The sequence below is a fragment of the Camelus dromedarius genome, chromosome 9 (assembly GCF_036321535.1).
Source record: "Camelus dromedarius isolate mCamDro1 chromosome 9, mCamDro1.pat, whole genome shotgun sequence".
Taxonomy (NCBI): Eukaryota; Metazoa; Chordata; class Mammalia; order Artiodactyla; family Camelidae; genus Camelus; species Camelus dromedarius.
The window spans coordinates 50,996,369-51,017,929 of record NC_087444.1 but is presented as its reverse complement, the minus strand read 5'-3'; the positions used below and the strand labels follow the sequence as shown (position 1 = coordinate 51,017,929).

The following is a 21,561-nucleotide window of genomic DNA, read 5'->3' as shown; positions in this document are numbered from 1 at the left end:
TGGTCCACCAACTGGGCATGTGATTCCAAAGACTTCATAACATTTTGAAAGATAAGAAAAAAAGTGCTTTTTTTCTTGGAAAGCGAGGCACAACTGCTTTGCTGTAGTTTTGCTCTTCAGAGGCGCCTCCTGGGTTCCCCTGGGCAGGGCTGGCTGGTAAAGCCCTGGGGCACATGGGGCTCAGCTGTGCACCCTGCTCTGCGTGGCCACGGGAATCAGGTGCTGTGCACAAGTCCTGGAACCTGGCCTTTCTGCTCTTTCTCTCCCCTTCTAAGGGTCCTGGCCTGCCCTGTGCAGGAGGAGGAGGATGGAGCCTTCTTCAGACCATTGGCAGTCAAGGTTGTGGTTGCCTTGGTGGGGGCAGGGAGGGCACCGGGGCTCCGGGGTGGGGGGCTCACCCGTTCCGTTTCTTCATCTGGATGCTGGTGACATGGTGACACGGTCGGTTTGGGAACACTCAGCAAGCTGCCTATTGATGACTTGTGTCCTCTTCTGTGTGTCACATACACCTCAAAAAAGTTGAAAAAAGCATAAAGGAACTAGCCCACTTGATTAATATGGGGCCAACGACAGGCATTATCTTGCCAAACGGGGGTGACCGAGTGTAGGGGAAACCAAGGCACAGAGGAGGTGAGGCGGTTATACATTAAGTCATGATTAGGAGTGAATCTCTGTCCCTAAAAGAGCCAACTTGCCCTTTTCCCAAAGAGGAGCCAGTGGGTCTTCTCGATACCAGGGTAGGCCCTGGAACGCTGAGGTCACAGGCGGCAGGCAGGGGTCCCCCTTCTGTCCTGGCTCTTCAGGGAGGGGACAAACGGAAGGCCAGAGGTGTTGCTGCAGGAGACCCAGCTCAGGTCTTGGGGAAGATGCAGTCGTGACCATTTGGTAAGAGGCCACCACATGCTGCTGACGGGAGACGTCCTGGGGAGCCCACCCCCTCGACACTACAGGAATGGAGCTGGGTTAGCTGGAAACTCAGGCCGCCTTCCTGTTCCAAGAGCAGGGAGGGCTGGAGCAGGGCTCCTGCAAGGCGCGGGAACAGGCTTTGGAAGGGCTTTTCCAAGGGCAGACCGTGCATCCCTCTGTAGGTGCATGGCTCAGGGAAAGAAGGCAGAACACGTTCCGGAGGAGCCAGCAACTCCTCTTCTCTGACCTCTCCAGCCTCTGAGCTTGCCTTCCTTCTTATCTCTGCCAGGAATGCTCTCCCACCCACAGCCCCACCCTCTCCGCCTGGCTAATCCTACCTACCCCACCCCACTTCTGTCTCGGGTCCCCTAGCCCAGGAAGGCTGTCAGCCCCCCACAGTCGCCCATCCCAACAGAAAGGTAGTCTTCAGAAGGTACTAGAGACTGACATCAGTGAATGCACGCATGGACAGCCAGCTGTGGTCTCCTGAGTCATTTGGTGGAGAGACGGAGTAAGGACCTCTGGGTTCAAGTCTTGGCTCTGCAGGTCACAGGACGGCCCTGCCTCAGTTTCCACTTCTGTAGGGTGGGGTAGCCATTCTTGTCTACCCCATTGGGCCACTATGGAGACACAGCCCAGTAGGAAGACAGTGAGCTGCTGTGGCTGGGACTGTGAGAGATGACATGGGAAGACCAAAGGACGGGGTCTGGGTTCAGTTTGGAGAGGGCGGAGGAGATGGGATGGAGTCAAGTTTCACATCATCAAGTCAGTTTCCACTGGAGGATTCTCAGGCCTGGTGGTCACCATGACAGCGACAGGGGGATGCAGAGCCCCCAAGGGGTGGTTTAGGCTGGGACGATCATTCCCATAAACCTCGGGGTAGCAGATGGATCCGAGCCCGGGCGCTGGATGTCTGAGGTAGGCAGCACCCTCAGCCGCCATCAGCTCTGGGGTGGTCAAGGGCCTCTTCCCACCAGCTTTGCTGGTGTCCTCTTAGAGCCAGTCACCCTCCACCGTCTAACTCAGAGCTACCTCCATCTGCGTGCAATGCTCAGGCTAGTCTTCAGTGCCCATGTTCGGGGTCTTAGGGAAGAAACCTGGAGGTATCAGAAAGCAGGAAACGCTCTGAGGGAAGATACCCGCATTTCCCAGGGAGGCAGTGGAGAGAACCAACGCTGGAGTAAGACCTGGATTCAAGGTTTGCCTCACATAACGGCTGATGGTTGTGGGAGTCTAAGCCAGCCGGCCTCAGCATGCTGAAATGGGAGGTCTCCATGTGGCAGACTCTTTCTGTCCTCTGCAGTGTATGCTGACCCTGCTGCGCTCCCAGGCCCTGTCAGGGCCTTGTTGGGCAGTGACTGGGGTCTGCAGGGCATATGACAGGCAACGAGAAGGCCCTGGTTTGGTGGAAAGAAGCCTGCATGCTCAGTAGGTGCCAGGCGCTCCCCTTGCTCTGTCCTTTCAGCAATGTCCCCAGGTGTGATCAGAGCCAGCTTCTGCCAAGAACTGAGGACACACAGCTGGGCGGGGGGTGGAGAGGAACAACCAAGCCAGCACCAGCCACTTGTTACAGGGGGGAGCTGGAGGGGGGCCCTCTGGCCACCCAGCTCCATGCTCCTCTGTGCACGGGGTCCCCGCCTCTGTGGGGTCTGGGATTTGGAAAACACCGAAGGTCAGAAGAGTCCCTGTGGAAGAGCTCTTCCTGGAGCCACGTACGAGACTGAAGGTGGCTGTCAGGAAAGGGAGGGCCTCACAGAGGCCAGGCCCATTTCTTAAGCTTTGATCTCCATGTCGGTTCTCTGGGTTCTCAGTCTGAAGGCACGTGGGATCCCTGGGGAGTTCTAGAGAGGCTGATCTGCCCAGTTTGGGGCGTGGCCTGGGCACGAGCATGTTTAAATGCTCTGATGTGCATCAGGATTGAAAACCACTAGCTGTGAGGGGCGCATCATCACTTCCATTTCACACAGGAGGAGGCAGGCCTCATCTGAGAGACTAAGTAACTTTCTCGAGGTCACACAGCAAGAAGTGCCAGAAAGCGGTCCACACCCTCACTGCCAGGGCTGGGGGAGCATGGGGTGCTTTGGAAAAGGGCTCTTCTGGCTATCCATCCCTTGTCTCAGCACTGTCCCAGGCACACGGCAGCTGCTCAAGGACAGCTGGTGGACAGGGGAGAGGGAGGCACCACAGAGGGGCTGGGAAGCAGAAGCATGCAGAGGAAGCGAGGGTTGGGGCTGCAGCCCTTCTCCCACCACTCACCACTGGGCCTTGGTTTCTGTAGCCTTAAAATGGGACTAAGCACCTGCCCACCTCAGGCGGCGGGGGTGGGGCACGTTGTGCCCTCATTAGGGGCTCGTGAGGGGCTGGCAGGGGGAGACCTGCTGTCGTCAACAGACACTCTGGTCTGGGGGGTCATGCGAGCAAAGCAGTGCCTGCAGCTCCCTGAGGCCAGCTGCAGGAGGCCTCTCCTTCCTGCAGCCTTTTTTGGTGGCTGAAACCTTAGACTGATCCCGGAGCCAGACAGGCGGGCAGACAAGCGCATTCTTTTCAGGGGAGGCCCCCTTCTCCTCCCTCTGGGAGCCGGGACGGGGGAGGGCAGGGCCTGCCCAGGCCTGACCCCAGACTGGGTTTCAGGCTGTGGGGCCAAGCAGGACTCCCTGGGGACTTGTGGTGGAGGGGTGGGAACTGAAGCCGCAAAGGCCATAGTCTGCAGCTGAGAGTCCTGTGAGAGGAGGTGGCAGGGAGCTGGTTCCAGAAGTGCCAGGGCTCCTGGGTTCCAGCTACAGCACTGGCTGTGGGCTCTGATGCTGTTTCTGGGCAAATGCCTACCTTCTCAGCCTCAGTTTCCCCGATGACTGACACCAGCCTTGGAATCTGAGCTGTAAAAAAGGCTGCTTTCGGTTTTCAAAAACCATCAAAGGTCATTTTATTGCTCAGCATCCCCCTTCACGAAGAGGACAGAGGTATGACGCACACTCCGGACAGACAGAGCTTCTGCAGTGCTGGTCAACTTAAAAAAAATGTGCTCCCGGCATTGTCCCACAGGAACAGGGCTGGAGAAGGGCCCCACTGCTCAGGAAGGTGGGAAGTGGGAGGCCGCTTCCTGCCAGTCTCCTCCTGCCCAGCAGGCTGACAACCTTGACCTAGGTCACAAGCCCCCATTCTGTTCACTGGGTGGGTGGGGGGGCAGGGGGGCCATTCCGGCTGCCAAGTCACCTTGAGCAGTCTGCTTCTTGGGAAGGCGGAATGGCCTGCTGGCATTCACATCTGGCAATCTGGACATGGGCTTGGAGCAGAGCCAGGCTCTGCATCCCTGGGCCTCACCTCCTCGCCTACAAGATGGAGACCTCCAAGGAGAGGCCTGAGGAGCAGATAAGGCAAAGGCAGGCCTGGTGAGTGCTGCGAAAGCCCTGGCGTCAGCTTTCCCGCACACCCTGTGGCCAGGCAGCGGCTCCACTGGCGACCCTCTGGTTCCTGCTCTGTCATGACACCAGAGGGGCTCTCTGGGGCGCCGAGAGTGTGAAAGGAGCAGTGTCCTCTCTAGGTCATGGCAGGACCTCCAGCGGCCCTGCCCAGGCTCTGAGGAAGGGCTGGCCCTTGCTCTGGGTGAGTTGGAAGGGACAGGGTAGAGCGTTCAGAATCTGGGAGATGAGATCTCTGAGCTTTTGGAGACAAGTTCTCTACCTCTGGGATGATCTCTAAGGGTGCGAACAGTTAGCTAAGTGTCTGCAGGGTTGCTGGGCATAACCACGGTCGCCACCATCACTGAACGGGCTCTGGGTAGGGCTCTGTTCTAGGCAGACTTATTCCTCAAGACAGCCCTGGAGCAGGAAGGGTTACCCCCTCGAGGCTTACTGGTGAGGACATGGAAGGGAAGGTCTAACTCCGAAGAAGCAGGCCTGGTCTCTGCCCAGCTAGGAAACAGAGCAAAGAAATTCTCATCAGGGTATTTTTAAGACATAACCTTGAGAGGACGGGACGCCAGGAAGGAAACAGCCTGCTTGTGGGTGGGGGCAGAGCTCCTTGTGGTTACTCAGAAACTACCAGCCTAGCACGGTTTTCTGACTTGGGGGACACTTCCACAGCACTGCTGCACTGGTCTTTGGGATCTTCCTAAAGATTTGACAAGCCTCCCTCATTTAATCTGTCAAGTGTGAGGGCTTGACACTTGATGTAAGGGATGTAAACCTAACTTAAGGAAAAAGTGAAATGTGTCAGGATAATGGGCACCTCGACATGTAAGGGCACATGTGTGTACATTCAGATTTCCATGACAATTTCAGCTTTTCTCCCACCATAGACCACCCCTCCCCCACGCCCGGGGCAGGAAGCAGCCTCCAACAGATCTGGGTGTGACACTCCCCAGCGCCCACCACCAGAGGGGGCAGTCCCACGAGAGGCTCTGACTGGCCTAGCTTGGCCAGGTGTCTGCCTGGGCCACCTGTGGACAGGAAGTCAGAGCACGCTGCTTGGCTCTGGCTGGGCCAGGTGCCCCTCCCTGGACCAGATGGCGTTGGAACCTTGAAGAGATGTGAAAATGGAGAGTAGTGGATTCTGGGGAGCAACTGCTGAGAATCTGATTTCTGAAGACCTTGCTGGCTGCCAGATGCCGCCATCAAGAAGGCACCGTCTTCCAGGTTCAATTGAGCAGACTTTATTGAGCACCTATTAAGTGCAAGGCACTGTGCTAGGTGCTGGGGGAAATACAGAGAGTGAACACAGACAGCCCTGCCCACGAGGAGCTCACAGTCTAGAAAGGGGGGTAAGACACAGTACACAATCAGCTGCAGTGACACCAGCCAGAGTGGCAAGCGCCGAAAGCAAGACACAAGTGCTGTGGGATCACAGAACACCAGAGGCTGCTTACGGTCGGAAGCTCTGGGCAAGGGTACAGAGGACTCAGGGCTGGACCTTGAAGGGGGAAGCCATTTGGGAGAAAGGGCATTTCTAGCAGAGAAGGGATGCACAACACAGGCAGGAGCCCACAGGTAACCGAGGAAATCGTGTGGCTGTAGTGAGTGGGTGGTGGGCTATGCAAAGCGGGCCATCAAGTGCGACTTGAGAGGTGAGCAACTAAGGACACTAAGCTCAGGGAGGCCTGAGCTTAACACTCTGGCCATGAAAGCCACGGCCACTGAACAGGACTGGGGTGTCCGGAAATGTGCTTTTAAGAAGATAACTCTAGCAGCTGTGGAGTCTGGAAGAGGGATATGGGAAGCTGAGAAGTGGGCTCACTTGTCAGAGGCTGATGCCCACAGGGAGGCCATAAAAGCATGACTCAGGGGCAATCATCAAAAAGGGGCAGGAGTGGGATGAGGGGACCTTGTGGCAGGGTAGGTGGGCAAGGACAGCAAGGAACAGATGCAGGCTGGGGGCCTGAGATGTCCCAGGGCTTCCAGGTAGAGCTAGAAATGCACTCCTAAAGGGCAGGGCTGGAGCTGGGACCAGAAGTCACTGCAGAGAGGGGACAGCTGGAGTCAGGGAAACGTGGTGATCCCTAGGGGTGAGTTTCTCAAAATGTGGTCCGTGGACCACCTGCACGGGAGCCATGCAGGGAGCTAGGTGAAGCTGCAGATTTCCAGGCTTTACTCCAGAGCTACCGATAAACATCTCTGGGGTAGTGCCCAGTAATCCGCACTTTTAGGAGGAGCTGCCCTCCCCACCATGAATCCTGGAGCTGGTGCAAAGTTTTAGAACCACCCGTCGAACTGGCCTTTGGGTAAAAGAGGGAAAAGGAATGAAAGATGTTCAGGAGTGAGGGAAATCTCAGAAAACAGGGAAAATGAGGTCAACGATGTCATGCTATGGTGACTGAGTGTGGACACTCAGTCAAGGACTGGGAAAAGGCCTGTGAATCTGGCAATCAGGTGGTCCCCGATGACTTCTCCTACACTATTACTACGTGGTGGGGTGGAGGCCAAGCCTGCAGACCAGGAAGTGGAGAGTGGGAGAGTGAGGGAAAGCAGCAACAGAGATGAGCCTTAGGGAATTCAGGTTATGTTAATCTCAAGGATCTGCAATATGTGGGGAATAACGGAGGTAGATGATGAAGAAATGGAGTTAGAGTAACTGACCGACAAACTACAGCTAAGAGATGAGAGAAGGTGGGCCCAGGGATGCAGAAAGGGCAGGTGGGGACAGGGAAGCGCCGGTGGACCGCTGGAAGTGGGGAGGGATTCCCAAAGGCAGGCCAATCTTGGAGGTGTGTGGGAGGCGGGCGGGGCCTGAGGTGAGAATGGGGCCCCAGCCGGGCGGTCTGCTAGCTAAGAGCATCACGGGTTTCTGGGGTGGCTCCTACTCCACAGGTGCCACAATAAGCCTAAGAATAAAGCAGGACTATGCCTCCTCTCACTGATCTCAAAAACTGCCACAGGCCGACCGAGTCCCTGGCGGCACGGCCACGCCTCAGTGGAGCCTGCCAGAACAATGACGACCCGCCCAGGACAGCTGAGAGGCCTTCTTACTGTCCTTCCTGCTGGCAGCCTGCAGGGTCTCAAACACAGGCTACCTGACACAGAGGTCAGCCCAGCCTCTCTCCTCCGGAGGTGGCAGCCTGGGGCCGGGGAAGCATGCAGGTCCGGGAATCACTCAGCATCACCACCACCTTGCTCTTTAACTCTGGGCCATCTCTCCAAGCACCAGATACCAGTCTACTGAACAAGGATGGCATCCTCTGCCCTGCCACCTACGTCACAGGAATGCTGCTCGACAGCCTGAAGGAGCCACAGGAAGCACTGCTACCGACACTCCCAAGGTAGTTTAGAAACCTACCACAGCGGGCAGACCATTGAGAAATACTCTGTAGCATCAATACTGAGCCTAGTGTTGGGAGGCTAGAGAACACATGATGACTCTTTTTATAATGGTTTGAAAATTGAGTATTTAAATATTAAATTTAACTAAACTTGATAGATTTCAGAAAAAGCTGTGAATTATGTTTCATGTTGTGATTTCCCAAGTGAGTAATTCATGCTTTTCTAAACTCCTCCCACTTAGTCTTCTGCATTCTTCCTGCACCCGCCCGAGAAAAGGGGCAGGAGAGCTCTCAGAAACACTACTGAGACCACAGAGGCTTACATAATTCAAAGGTCAAGGGTCAGCTCACTTCCAGAGCCCAGAAACCTCCTGACCTCTAGGCCTAGCCAGCTCTACCTGGCTTCAGGGGAGACTCAGCCCCCTTCCAGCAAGACCTGCGGCTAAACGCCAGTAATCAAGGCACGCCTCACCTAGGGCCTTCTCTGAAACAGAAGTGCTGGATTGGCAAGGCTGCTGGAACAAACCTTGGCCCAAAAGGTCAGGGTCACTGCGAGACAGCCCTAGTCCTCAGACTTGTGCTGTTTTTAAAAACCATCAGTTCTGAAGCTGAGGCTCAGGAGCTGTGACTGAAGTCACCTCCTGGACTGCCTCAAGTCTTCCCCCTCTACACCCACAGCTGGGTGGGGGACTCGGGCAACCTGCCCGGAAGCAACAGCTGACAACTGGTTCCACATTATTAGGACACATCTTAAAGGCATCCAAGAGAAAATATCATTGAAATACAAGTCTGGCCACCTGGAGGACTCTGGACTCACCCCCGAGGGATGCGGGGGTCACACACGCCTGGAGGGAGCATCACGGGGAGCCACCCAGGCCTGCTCATGGCCAGCTAAGTCCCTTTACCACGAAGGACAAACCAGCACTAAGTCCTCAGCCGTTGCCTCCAGGGCCAGGAGAGATGTGATCTACAGGAGCAGACAAGAAACTGACCATGAGCAGTCTGGCAGGGGGAACAGGTATAAAATACAGAGCCCTTTGAAGGTCCAGATAACAGTAAAAATGTTAGGAATTAATTATCCAGAAAAAGAATTTCACTGACACAGAATTTGGGCAACACTGAAAACACAATACTAAGATACCAGTTGAGAGAAAGACTCACGGGAAGGGCAGTTTAGGAGGACACTAGAGACAAACACAGGAAAAATAAACACGGGGCTCTGGGCCCCTACGGAAGCTACTAATGCTATTTACTGGCTTGGGTCATTCTTGAGAATAGAAAACTATTTTTTTGGCAAAGCTGCACAAACTTCACATGGGGTGTCTCCCACGGTTGGGGACACAAAATTACTATAGCGACAAGGCTTTTCACTAAACTTCCTCGCATCCCACTATCACCTTCAGAGGCTAAGACGTGACTTGAGAGTCAGTGAGGGACAGTGAGGTCTCAGCCTGGTGTGTGTGGCCGAGCCCTGGACGAGGAATCCAGTCCCCAGCAGTGGACTTGGGTGAACTCAGACAGGGAGCACTCGGAGCCCTGGTGTGCTCCCCTGCGGGGGGCGGGGTGCTGGGCTGCGAGAGCTCTCAAGGTTCTTCCAGCCCTGACACTGTGCGGCTAACTTTGCCCTGGTCATTAACAATGGCTGGGCACAAGGTGCCATCTAGTGGCACCACTTGTCCACTCTCACAAATGGCTCCAATGAAAGACCCCAGAGGAGCAAAACTAACTCCTTCGGGCTCTAATTCCAGGGGTGAGGGCAGAGGGGGCTGGAAGGGGTGAGCACACTTCATGTTAGTGGACGTGACACAGTCATCTCAAGAAAATATATTTTAAGAGGTCTTGCTTTCCCTAAGAAAGCAACTCTTTTTTTTTTTTTTATTTAGAAAGGCTAATCATATCCATTTGTCAATATTTTCAGCTTTAAGGAAAATAGTTTAAAAAACATAAAAATGTAAGTACACTCAAGAGTAACTGCTATTAAACAGTTCCTGAACAGGCAGAAAATGTAGACTTTCCTTTTACAGAAAATGTTAAATCTGTAATAGCAGCATAATTTATATATAGAAAAAAGCTGGTTTTGAAAATCCAGATTTTTTTTATACACAAAACATCTGGTTTTTTTCTATATACTACAACAGCATTTCCACCGGGAAATCGGTTTCTTCACATTATGTCACTTCCTGCTGCCACGTGCAGATACCAGCTTGAGTGCGTCTTCAGCCCAGAGCCCCGGATCCCGACGGCCCTCAGTCCAACACCATGGCAGAGAGCGCGTTCAGGTCTTTCATGTACGGGTGAGACGCCAAGATCTGGTCGATTTTCAGTCTTTGCTCTGAGTCAGGGAAGATCTTCAGAAGGGCTTCCCTCAGCTCGTTGGTTTCTGCAGAAGATCTCTGTGCTGGCAGGGGCAGATTCTGCTGGAGGCTGGGAAGGTTTGGCAAAAGTGGGAAGCGGGGTTGCTGAGGAAGCCAGTGGCTGGGTGGGGTGCCCTGAATCCGGGCTGGAGGCTGGTGGCTGGTGCTGGCTGCCTGGGCGCCAGGGACTCTGAAGCTGGGGTCAAACATGCCCACGTTTGGCAGGGCGTTGAGTAGGGGCTGCATATCTCTGTGAATGGAAGCAAGTCCTAGTGAGCTGGGTTGTAAGATAAACAAGAAATCCATCTAAAAATATCTGCAGCTGACCTTGAGGCTCCAGGGGCTGCTCCCTGGCTTCTGAAGACAAGATACAGGCGTGCAGCCCAGGCAGGGATGGCAGCATCCCACAGGGGGACCGCAGGGATGCCACCGACACCGTCCCCAGACTGGCTGTGACAGGGAAGACAGCTCTTCCTGGGCGACTCCACCTCCCTGCTGCTGTAGGACTGATCCCATCCAGCTGCTTGGCTCTAAACCAGGGTGTACCAGAATCACCTAGGAGCTTTCAAAAGATCTGGAAACAGGGCCCTACTCTTCTGCAGATTTGATTCTCTGTGGGGCCCTGGATGATGGGGCTCAGAAAAAGGAACCCACTTTGGGCAGAGAGGCTGCCTCCCCAATCCCCCAAGTCTGGGTGAGACACTGGTGCCCACAACTTGTGTGCACATGAGTGTGTATGTACAGGGCATCTGCACCATTACAAAGCCTTGCACTTGACTCTGGCTTGCAGCTGAGAAATGGGGCTGGCTGAACACTTTCCCCAACTTCAACAGCTCATTCCTTCTGTGGGGGAAGCTATTACTATCTTCTTAACCAATTAGGTAACATTTTTGTAAAGAGCCATTAGGTGAGCAGGCAGAACTGACGCTGCTGCCAGCTGCTGAGGCCACAGAAGGGGCCAGAGAACTCTACTTCCATTAAATCTGACCAATGGACCTTGATGCTTGCACACACGCCTCATCAGGTCTTAACGCCTATCAGAGGATTTCCAAGTTAAGACTTCTGGAAGAAAAATGAGATGTACAGACATCTAGCAGGTGTTAAAAATGACTGCCATTCTCTTGGTTTAGGTAGAGAAGCAGGACCTTGGGAACCAAGTCCTCATCTGTGCAATAAAACCTGAAGGCTCAAAAGAGAAATGATTCACAAGACTGGGGAGCGGAAATCAGGCTGCTACCCTGTGCAGAAGACAGCTGTGTCTAACCACTGGCCCTTTCCAATCCAAACCTAGAGGCCTTCTAAGGACCCCATTATAAATGGAAAGGATCAGCTATGTAGTCTCATTGCCTTAAAAGGCTGGGAGACCTGTGCATCTGACTTCCTTTCAGTTTAGATCCCCACAACACCCCCATGCAAATATCTGCTGAGAAATACACAGAAATGTAGCCTATTTCAGTTTTAAAAGAGAACAGGTCTATCACTGGAGTGTATGATTGGCCAGTTAAGCACTTAGGATGCTTTACTTAATAATGTCCATTTCTTGAGAATTCTGAAAACAAAAACAACCACTAGCAGAGGGAGGGTATAGCTTAGGGGTAGAGCGCATGCTTAGCATGCACAAGGTCCTGGGTTCAACCCCCAGTACCTTTGTTAAAAAATGAATAAGTAAATAAACCTAATTACCACCCCCCTCAAAAGGTCTTTAAAAAAAAAGAAAGAAATGACCAGTGGCAACATGTCTTTAAACACAAATAAAAAACCTCCAAACTACAACAAAGAAAATCTAAACTATCAAATCAATTTTGGATAAATATGGTATACTGGCTTCTCTATTAGTGGTGGTAGAAAGTTGCAGTTCCCCAGATAAAGACTCCTGAAGAGTAAATAAATTAATACAAGCATAAAATATTCAAAGCAAATGAGTTGGGAAAATGAACTTAAAAAAAGAAATTCACATACACATAATGAGCCGAAGCGACATGCACTAATAAGTAACCACCAGCAAAATCTGCTTTGTCCTTTTCAACCTACAAAAAGTTTGGCTCCCCATCTTCTCCTGGGATTAAAACCAAAAGGACTGCAAATGAAGATTTGGTCTTTGGGGTGCTTCTACCTCAAAGCTATTCCACATGGATTTCACGAGCACTAAATCTAAGGCTATTTTAAAAAAATAAAATGCCATTTTTAACCTTGAGAGAGAGAGAGAGAGAGAGAAAGAGAGAGAGAGAGAGCACTTGCACTGCGGCACAAAGAAGTGAAACAAACTCATAAATACAAGACAATCCGGAAAGGAAATACCGAAGAAAGACTTCCTTCCGAAGAAATTCTTCTAATCGAGGTCCACTTCTTCCCAGAGGATCATCAGGAACCATAAATATGTCCCCCACAAAGGTATACTGGAGCAACCTAAGACAGGGAGAATAATTACAATGCTGGAGAAATAATTAAAAGACTGCTTAACTGCCTAAAAAAAACCAAATGCACCCTAGCACAGCAAACCATTTTACTTTCTCTTTTGAATACAAATACAGTAAGAAACTTATATCTATTGTCTCTCCTGTTTCTTATCAAGGCTTTCAGAGTTTTACCTGGGCCTGGGAAGCAGCTTCTTCTCCTAATGTAACTTTCAATACAACTTTGAAAGGCAAGACTGAAACACTGGCAGCTTAGGATACAACAGGTGTTCAACAGGTTTAACTTCTGAATGAGTCCACAGGCAAAGGAAAACAGTATATGCAGAAAGAAAAGCTGAGCTCAGCTGAGCATGATTTTATCAAGTCTACAAAAATGTTTAAACAAGAAAGAAGTCCAAGTGTCTGGTTTGTTGTCAGGACTTTGGTTTCTGCCTTATTTTGTGAATTCTGAGAGCAACAGGGGTGTGCAAATGAGTCTTGACTGCATTAAACCTTCCATGCGTACATGGAAGAGCGTCCAACAAATACTGACAATGAGCCCAGGGCACAGATCCAAGAGAAACACGTCCTAGAAGATTAATGGCTTGTTAACTGTGCCCAGAAGGTCAAAGACCAATTCTCAGTTCAGCTACCAGCAACAGTTTTTTAACAGCAGATGGGTCAAAAGGCACATAGTAGTTAACTCTTACCTAGGTATTATTTTCTAAAATGATGACTCAAATAATAATTTTCTAAAATCCTCATAATGATTCAACAAAATATAAACATTAGACAAGGGGCAACTGTGAAACCCAAGTATCTAGTTACACTGGCTATATACTAGTTACACTAGATATACACAGCCTCGAGGTACATTTTTTAGATTTGTGGCATTTATGACTCATCCCTGGCACTACTACCATGAGACTATTACTGCTTTTCATTTCAAGGTAACTTGTCAGATGACGCTTGTTAACAAAAAAGTCCCAGAAGTCTGTGTTCACTGATCTTAATGCAGTTGAACACATTCAGAGTATCATTATAAACAAAAACTTAAACAGTAGTGAATGCAAAACTCTTTTGACTTTACTTTGCTATTTTCCATGATATTCAACATGTCTGCAATACAGATGACTAAACTTTGATGGTAAAATGCTCAGGAAAAGCATTAGATATTAAAAACAAGAAACATTCGCCTTTCTCCCCAAAGTGAAAACTCAATTAGCATGTTGATTTTGGTCCTATCCTGTGGCTGGAATCACAGTTGCTATTAAACTCAACCTTCATTATTTCATAGCTGAGTAAAGCAGGGATGCCTGATGGCTTTTGCTCAAGTATCCCTCAGCATCAGGGCAAGGTCAAGTTAGGCAGCCATTTCTGCTCCATCACATGGTTAACAGAGAGCTAACTGTGCCACAAAGATGTGCCTCTTGCCAGAACACTGATCTACAGCAGACACCTATGGGCACCAGAGCATGCTCACATAGCACCTGCTGGTGTTGCTGCTTTGTGCTGGGTCCTCCCACTTACCGAGAGGGGCCAGCCATCCTGTGGACTGGGAGTACAGTCCTATGATGCTTTGATCTCCTATACTGCTTCCAAGGTGGACACAAAACAAACAAAACCAAACAAAACCAAACAATAAACAACAACAAAAAATTTCTGACCAAAGACAGAGAAGAAAATATTACCTTTTTGTAATTATTTCTCTCCAAGAGGCTGACTCGGTCACAAATTCTCTGAAGTTATCATTTGTTACAATTATGCCACCAGTTTTGTCCGCTAAGTGTAGCAGAAACCTATGGTAATATAAGAGTGGTTAAAATGGGCAAGCAGGCATCCCTGGCTCAGAGAAGCTGTGTTATAAGAAAACGAAAGGACTTCCTCCTCATAAGGAAAATCAGCGAAGAATTTAACCAAGGCTCAGAAGCAGAAAAGTTAAGCCCTTGTCAGCTGAAGATGAATCTGAAATGTTGAACACATCTGAAATTATTGGAGTGATTATAAATGAAGGTCTGGTTTTCACACACTTTTTAAAAATGATCTCAACCAGAATTTATCCATTTTTCTAGAGAACTTGTACTATCAATAAAGGCCGGTAATAAGATAATGCACGACAGAGCAGAGAATGAAATCAGAGTTGACAAGCCTGTGAAATCACTATTCGTGTTTAGTTGCTAAGCTACACTACTTTGGTTCTAAGATTAGCTACCTGGCAGTCAGCCTTACAATTTTTTTTTTTTAAAATGCCTAAGCTCACATTTTCTGCTCTGACTTAAGAGATATCTAGAACTGCCATTTGGTTTAGCCCAAGTTACAGATGCACTCAAATGCAAATTATTAAAAGATACATGGTGATAAAAAGTGTAAGGATTACATATTAGGAGAATTCTATTTTGTTCTTGGAAATTATTCTTGTTCAAACTCTCTTAATGAGAGATTTGTAAAGATAGCATGAGTTTTATCCCTTAGTTAAGATGATCACATTTGTCTGAGGCAATGTAGACAAAGATAATTAAACAATAAGAGAATCACTGGAATTAAAGGTTTAAACAATTGCTTTTATTAATAGATTTACTAGTAGTGAGTACTTTAAGGGGATTAAAAAGCAAGCCTCATTAGTTTCAGAAATATTAGGAAACCTTGGGAAGTAAATATTATTTAGCATTGTGAATTTATTAATGAATACCTTACAACTTATTTCTAACTGGCATAAACTGCAAGTGGTGACGTTTGCCTAGAGGTATTAACAAAAACAGGCAGTAAGGTTTCTGTGCATGTACTATGAATCAGGACATATATTCATGCCCAGTAAGAACCCAGAGAGCTATATAAATTAAGCAGAAGCCTAGTCTGCATACTTGTGTATGCATTCAAATCCTGCTGGTGTGAGAATGAAGCTGCAGTGTTGGAGCATCTGAAGGCTCTTCATGAGCCCAACGGCCAAACCTGTCTTTTTAGCTGAGCACTTCAGGGTCCCTACCAGTATCTCAGAGCCGGAGCCAGAGGTGTCCCTCCATCCCAGTCTCCCAGGACCTTCCCATCCATGTCCCTCTCCTGGTGTGCTTCCTCCCACACTCTCCTTTCAAGTTGCCTCTGATTGTTTCATTTCAGCCTCGTGAAGGGCAAGGGGCTATCAGTGAGAATGCCCTCTGGATCTTTTGCTGAATGAATGCCTGCTGTCACCCCAAGTCCCATTCCCCTGCCAAGCCCCTCTTTCTATTTCTCACCCGTCTGACGATCGCTCACTAGCTTGGGTTCCAAGCTAAGCACTGTCTTCACTGTGGGGGAGCACTGCGGTAAGACTGAGGCAAAACCAGCAGGGGCTTAAGTGCTAGACACCGGAGTGAGGAGAAGGAGAAGGAATGCAGGAGAGGAGAGAACACCCACCGCTTATGTTCCTGCGGACACTTGAGGGCTCTGAGCTCTCATCACAAAAGGATGGTTTGAAAAACCAGTTTTAATGCCACTGGTTTTGTGGAACCTTCTCTTATTTACCACAGCAGAATTCGCCTCCATTACTTATTTGTGTGCCTTCTCTTCCGGATCAAAAACTTCTTAGGGCAGGGAGTACATGTGAATCCTGTGTTCCTGGAGCCCGGCTCTACACATTGGATTTGGCTGGTGCTCAGTAAAGGTTTTAGAAAAAAATTGAAAGGTGCGTATTAAAGCTGGTTGTCTCAGGTGCACCTGCTCTCTGAGCAACATACCAACCTAAGGAATGCAGCTTATTCCTGTAACTCGAGGGTCAGCTGACACCATCTTCTATTAGGTGGAGGAAATACTGAGGACTCTGGCATCACAATGACAGACTAAGTCACTGGCCAAATATAACCAGGAGGAGATAGAGAGTGTCTGAAAACCACTCTTGAGGCTGCTACACTAAGACAAGACAAGCATTACTTTTAGCAAGTATCAAAAAATACTACAACTCATTATCTGCTTGTACTTATAGATTCTCAGTCATGTTTTACTTTAAAAAATTCTTTTTATTTAAATTGAAGTATAGTCAGTTTACAATGTTTTGTCAATTTCTGTTGTATAGCATAATGTTTCAGCCACACATATACATACATATATTCATTTTCATGTTCTTCCTCATTACAGGTTACTACAAGATATTGAATATAGTTCCCTGTGCTATTCAGAAGAAACCTGTTCTATTTTATATATAGTACTTAATGTCTAGAAATCCTGAGCCCCAAATTTATCTCTTCCCACCCCCTTTCCCCCGGTAACCATAAGTTTGTTTACTTTGTGAGTCTGTTTCTGTTTTGTAGGTAAGTCCATTAGTGTCTTCTTTTCTGTTTTTTTCCTAGATTCTACATATGAGTGATATCATATGGTATTCTTCTTTCCTCTTCTGGCTTACTTCACTTAGGATGACAATCTCCAGGTCCACCCATGTTGTTGTAAATGGCATTATTTTATTCTTTTTTTATGGCTGAGTGGTATTGCATTGTATGAGCATACCACCATTTCTTTATCCAGTCCTACTGTCAATGGACATCTAGGGTGTTTCCATGTCTTGCCTATTGTATATGGTGCTGCTATGAACACTGGGGTGCATGTGTCTTTTTGAATTAGAGTTCTCTCTGGATATATGCCCAGGAATGGGATTGCTGGATCATATGGTAAGTCTATTTTTAGTTTTTTGAGGAATCTTCATACTGTTTTCCATAATGGCTGCACCAAACTGCATTCCCTCCAGCAGTGTAGGAGGGCAACCCTTTCTCCACACCTGCTTCAGCATTTATTGTTTGAGGACTTTTTAATGGTAGCCATTCTGACTGATGTGAGATGATACCTCACTGTAGTTTTGATTTGCATTTCTCTGATAATTAGCTACATTGAGCATTTTTTCATGTGCTTGTTGGCCATTTGTATGTCTTCCTTTATTGGAGAATTGCTCGTTTAGGTCTTCTGCCCGGTTTTGGATTGGGCTGCTGGGTTTTTTTTGTTGTTGTTGTTGTTGTTGCTGTTACTAAGTTGTATGACCTGTTTATATATTCTGGAAATTAAACCTTTGTCAGCTACATCATTTGCAAATATTTTCTCCTATTCTGTAGGTTGTTGTTTTGTTTTGCTTATGGTTTCCTTTGCTGTGCAGAAGTTTATAAGTTTAATTAGGTCTCATTTGTTTATTTTTGCTTTTCTATCTATTGCCTAGGTAGACTGTCCTAGGAGAACACTGCTATGATTTACGTCAGAAACTGTTTTGCCTATGTTTTCTTCTAGGGGGTTTATAGTGTCTTGTCTTATATTTAAGCCTTTAAGTTATTTTGAGTTTATTTTTGTGTGTGGAGTGAGGGAGTGTTCTAATTTCACTGATTTATATGCAGCTGTCCAGTTTTCCCAACACCATTTGCTGAAGAGACTGTCTTTTCTCCATTGTATAGTCTTGCCTCTTTTGTCTAAGATTAACTGACCATAGGTCTGCTTATTCTGGACTCTCTCTTCTGTTCCATTGATCCGTATCTGTTTTGGTGCCAATACCATGCTGTTTTGATTACTGTAGCTCTGTGGTATCGTCTGAAATCTGGGAAGGTTATTTCTCCACCTTCGTTCTTTTTCTTCAGTATTACTTGGCAATTCTGGGTCTTTTGTGATTTCACATAAATTTTAGGATTATTTGTTCTAGTTCTGTGAAAAATGTCCTGGGTAATTTGATAGGGATCACATTAAATCTGTAGATTGCTTTGGGTAGTACGGTCATTTAAACAATATTAATTCTTCCAATCCAAGAGCATGGGATATCTTTCCATTTCTTAAGTCATCTTTAATTTCTTTAATCAATGTTTTACAGTTCTCCATGTATGAGTCTTTCACCTCCTTGGTCAGATTTATTCTTAAGTATTTTATTTTTTTTGATGCAATTTTAAAAGGAATTGTTTCTTTACTTTCCTTTTCTGATATTTCATTGTTAGTGTAAAGAAATATGACTGATTTCTGTAAATCTTGTATCCTAATCAGCTACCTTGCTGAATTCTTTTATCAGCTCTAGCAGTTTTTGTGTGGAGCCTTTAGGGTTTTCTATATAAGAGTATCATGTCATCCACATATAGTGACAATTTTACCTCCTCTCTTCCAATTTGGATCCCTTTTATTTCTTCTTCTTGCCTGAATCCTATGGCTAGGACTTCCAATACTATGTTGAATAGAGTTGTTGAGAGTGGGTATCCTTGTCTTGTTCCTGACTTTAGTGGGAAGGCTTTCAACTTTTCACCACTGAGCATTATGCTGGCTGTAGGTTTGTCATAAATAGCTTTTATTATGTTGAGATATGTTCCCTCTATACTCACTTTGGTAAGAATTTTTATCATAAATGGGTGCTGAATTTTATCAAATGCTTTTTCTGCATCTATTGAGATGATCATGTAATTTTTATGCTTTTTTGTTGTTGATGTGATGTATCACATTGATTAATGTGTATATGTTGAACCATCCTTGTGTCCCTGGGATGAATCCAACTTGATCATAGTGTATGATCTTTTTTATGTGTTGTTGATTTCTGTTTGTTAATATTTTGTTGAGAATTTTTGCATCTGTGTTCATCAATGATATTGGCTTGTAGTTTTCTTTTTTGGTAGTGTCTTTGCCTGGTTTTGGTATCACAGTGATGGTGTCTTCATAGAATGAGTTTGGGAGTAATTCCTCCTCTTCAATCTTTTGGAAGAGTTTGAGAAGGATCAGTATGAGTTCTCTGTATGTTTGATAGAATTCCCCAGTGAAGCCTCCTGGTCCTGGACTTTTGTTTGCAGGGAGCTTTTTATTGATTCTATTTCACTTTTAGTGATCAGTCTGTTCAAATGATCTATTTCTTCTTGATTCAGTTTTGGTGGACTGTATGTTTCTAAAAACTTGTCCATTTCTTCTAGGTTGCCCAATTTGTTGCCATATATAGTTGTTCATAGTATTCTATTAGTTTTTTTTTTTTTGTATTTCTGTGGCATTAGCTGTAATTTCTTCATTTTCCTTTCTTATTTTATTTGTGTCCTCTCTCTCTTTTTCTTGGTGAACCTGGCCAGAGGTTTGTCGAATTCTGTTTACTCTTTCAAAAAACCAGCTCTTGGTTTAATTTTTCTCTATTTTTCTAATCTCTATTTTATTTATTTCATCCCTGATCTTTATTATTTCTTTCCTTCTGCTCACTTTAGGTTTTGTTTGTTCTTCTTTTTCTAATGTTTTTCAGTGGTAGGTTAGGTTGTTTATTTGAGACTGTTCTTTTTTTTGAGGAAGGCCTGTATCGCTATAAACTTCCCTCTTAGGACTCTTTTTGCTACATATCATAGATTTTTGTGTGGTTGTGTTTTCACCGTCATTTGTCTCAAGGTATTTTTTAATTTCTTCGATTTCATCATTGACCCACTGGTTTTATAGCAGCATGTTGTTTAGTCTCCATGTAGTTGTTTTTTCCCTCATTTGTTTGTCTGAGGTTGTCTGCTAGTTTCATGCCACTGTGGTCAGAAAAGATGCTTGAAATAATTTCCATCCTCTTAAATCTGTTGAGGCTTCTTTTGTGTCTGAATATGTGGTCTAATCTAGAGAATGCTCCATGTGCACTTGAAAAGAATGTATATTCTGGTTTTTTGGGGGATATAATGTCCTAAAAATATCAACCAAGTCCAACTGTTCTATTACGTCATTTCGTATCTCCATTGCCTTATTGAGTTTCTGTCTGGAAGATCTGTCCAGTGACGTCAGGGAGGTGTTAAAATCTCCTATTATTGTGTTCCCATCAATTTCTTCCTTTTTGTCTGTTAGTGTTTTATTTAGGTGCTCCTATATTGGGTGAATATATGTTAACGAGTGTAATATCCTTTTCTTGTATTGTTCCTTTGACCATTATAGTGTCCTTCTTTACCTTTCTTTACGGCCTTTGTTTTAAAGTCTATTTTGTCTGAGTATTGCCATTCCCGCTTTTTTTTAATTTCTATTTGCATGAAGTATTTTTTTCCATCCTCTCTTTTTCAATCTATGTGTGTCCTTCACCCTAAAGTGTATCTCTTGTAGGCAGCATATTGTAGGCTCTTGTTTTATTTTCCAATCTGCCACTCTATGTCTTTTGATTGGAGCATTTAGTCCACTGACATTTATGGTAATTATTGATAGAGATGTGTTTATTGTCATTTTAAACTTTGTTTTCCAGTTGATTTGTTATTTCTTCTTTGCTCCCTTCTTTTTGTTTTTCTTTTTGTGGTTTGATCACTTTCTTTTGTATTAGCTAGGTTTCTTTTTGGTTTTTTTGTGACTCTGTTATATGCTTTTGATTTGTCATTACCCTGTTTTTCAAGTATGTTAATCTATTATTATATCTGTTTTAGACTGGTAGTCTAAAGGCTCAGACACATCCTAAAATGAATGAAAAGAAAATCTACATTTTCTTGCTTCCCTCTCCCACCTTTTACAGAAAAAAAAAAATTTCTAGCTTAATAGCTTCTATAGTAATGCCCCTAAACCATACAGCAAAGACCATTGAATATATAACTGTCATGACCATAAATATTAAAATTCTCAACCACTTGAGTCAAGTGCGTCCTTTAAGAATGTGGGTCCAGAAGCCTGATGAACTGTCTGGTGGAGCAGGTGGTTGGCTCCTCACCACCCCATACCCACTTTAGAAAGGAAAAAGGCCTTTCATACCTGTCATCATGAGAAGCAATTCTTTCTCCAAAGACCATCCGTGCAGGAGTTAAAGATAATATTCCGAGCTCCTGGAGCTGGGTTAAGAAGTGCTGTTCTGTTCATGGAATAAGTTGAACACACATTCAGAAAAGGGCTATCTTCCCAGACGTTTAAATAAATGAAAGCACCCCCTATGTTTCACTTGGAGAGTTGTGCGAAACCTTTCTTCTACTTACTCAGAAGACTCAACTTTACTAACTTACTGGGAAGGAAAAGAAAAGTCAAAGAAAAATGACTTGAACTATTTCTTAAATATCAAAATATTCAACTCATTTGCTTCTAAATTAAGAAGAGTAAACCATAAACCAATATTTAATGGATCTTACTATCAAGAAATTTTTCACAGCCACACTGCAAGCAGCAGAAGACAAAAAGAGTGAGGATGAGTCCCCCAGAAAGGGTGGGGCAGGAACAGAGAAGAGTGATGGAGGAGAGACAAACTGTTCTGTCCTAATCCCAAGAAGGCCTGCTT

The 21,561-nt window shown here is 46.4% G+C and overlaps 1 protein-coding gene across 1 annotated transcript in view; it reads right to left on the bottom strand.

The window, feature by feature from the left end:
• Nucleotides 1–5,541: 5,541 nt before the first annotated feature.
• N4BP1 (NEDD4 binding protein 1) overlaps nt 5,542–21,561 on the bottom strand; it is a 50,460-nt gene continuing 34,440 nt past the window's right edge. Inside the window, exons 4-7 of the mRNA XM_031458501.2 lie at nt 21,048–21,144; nt 14,096–14,203; nt 12,310–12,417; nt 5,542–10,261 (exon numbers count right to left, since the gene is read on the bottom strand). Of these exons, the coding sequence (XP_031314361.1) occupies nt 9,904–10,261; nt 12,310–12,417; nt 14,096–14,203; nt 21,048–21,144 (671 nt within the window). The 3' untranslated portion in view covers nt 5,542–9,903. The remainder of the gene's footprint in view (nt 10,262–12,309; nt 12,418–14,095; nt 14,204–21,047; nt 21,145–21,561) is intronic.